General features: G+C 54.5%; 1 protein-coding gene across 1 annotated transcript; it reads left to right on the forward strand.

Moving 5' to 3' along the window:
- Positions 1 to 79: 79 nt before the first annotated feature.
- Positions 80 to 966, forward strand: PPTG_13367 (hypothetical protein; the record flags this gene model as incomplete). The annotated part of the gene is made up of 1 exon (XM_008908987.1): positions 80 to 966. The coding sequence occupies one exon, from the start codon at positions 80 to 82 to the stop codon at positions 617 to 619; it is 540 nt and encodes a 179-aa protein (XP_008907235.1). The 3' UTR covers positions 620 to 966.

The raw sequence follows: 966 nt of genomic DNA on the forward strand, positions 1-966 counted from the left end.
CTTTGCTACTACTAATAATCCCGTTGAGCAGTTTAACAAGGTGCTCAAACGGGATTATACGCTGCGTCGGCGCTTGAAAATGGGTACTCTACTGAAGGAGCTTCGTGACTGCTGCATGCACGAATCAAGCAGACAGCGCCCCTTTTGCATGGAGCCCGAGGCCGCCCCAACTTTGACCCGTCGGGTCGTGGAGCTCGTACGCGAGAAGCTGCTCCTCCGAAACATCGAAGCTGATAGAATCGCGGGCGATAAGGGCGTCATGCACGTCTTCGGCTATCCTGCGAAGCGCATCGTTGTAGAAGGCGCGAAGAGATCGACGGAGGAGGAGATCGCAGTTTCAGCACGCATGGATGTAAACTACGCGAGAATAGAGGTGCAAGATGAGCCTCTGTACGGTTGGCCAGTGAAGTTGAGGCAGAAGTTGTGCCCCTGCAACTACTGCTTCAAGTTCGGTGCATGCGTTCATCTCGTCTACGCGCTGAGAGCAACTGATCGCATGGATGGAGCAGGGCGACGTATCCTCGTAAGCCGCCGCATTGGGCGTAAGCGTAGCGAGGACGGCATCACGACTCTCGGAGGAAGGCCCCGGGCCATCGGGCCAGCCCTGTCAGTGGATTGACGCAGCACCTCCGGATGTGAACGCCGGCGACGAGTGTTTGCAGCAATAGAGGCGGTGTGAAGGAATATTTCCGTTACAGAGATTCAGGTGCTCCAGCGCCTTCATGGCTTTGTGTACGTAGTCTTGGAGGGTATGAAGTCGTAGTTCTTGTCTGCGGTTGTGATTAAATGACCTGCTGTTATGCGATCAGCGACTGATGCAGCCCCCACGTGCACAATACTTCGAAAGAAGACATTCTGATTCCACGCTAACGTAGCTATCACCTTGCACTATCTCCTCCGTGCGAGTGAGATCCAACATCTTCAACTTACGCCTCGTCAGCGGTTTCTGTAACGGGGTTACACGCA

This window comes from Phytophthora parasitica (assembly GCF_000247585.1).
Source record: "Phytophthora parasitica INRA-310 unplaced genomic scaffold supercont2.32, whole genome shotgun sequence".
NCBI lineage: Eukaryota > Oomycota > Peronosporomycetes > Peronosporales > Peronosporaceae > Phytophthora > Phytophthora nicotianae.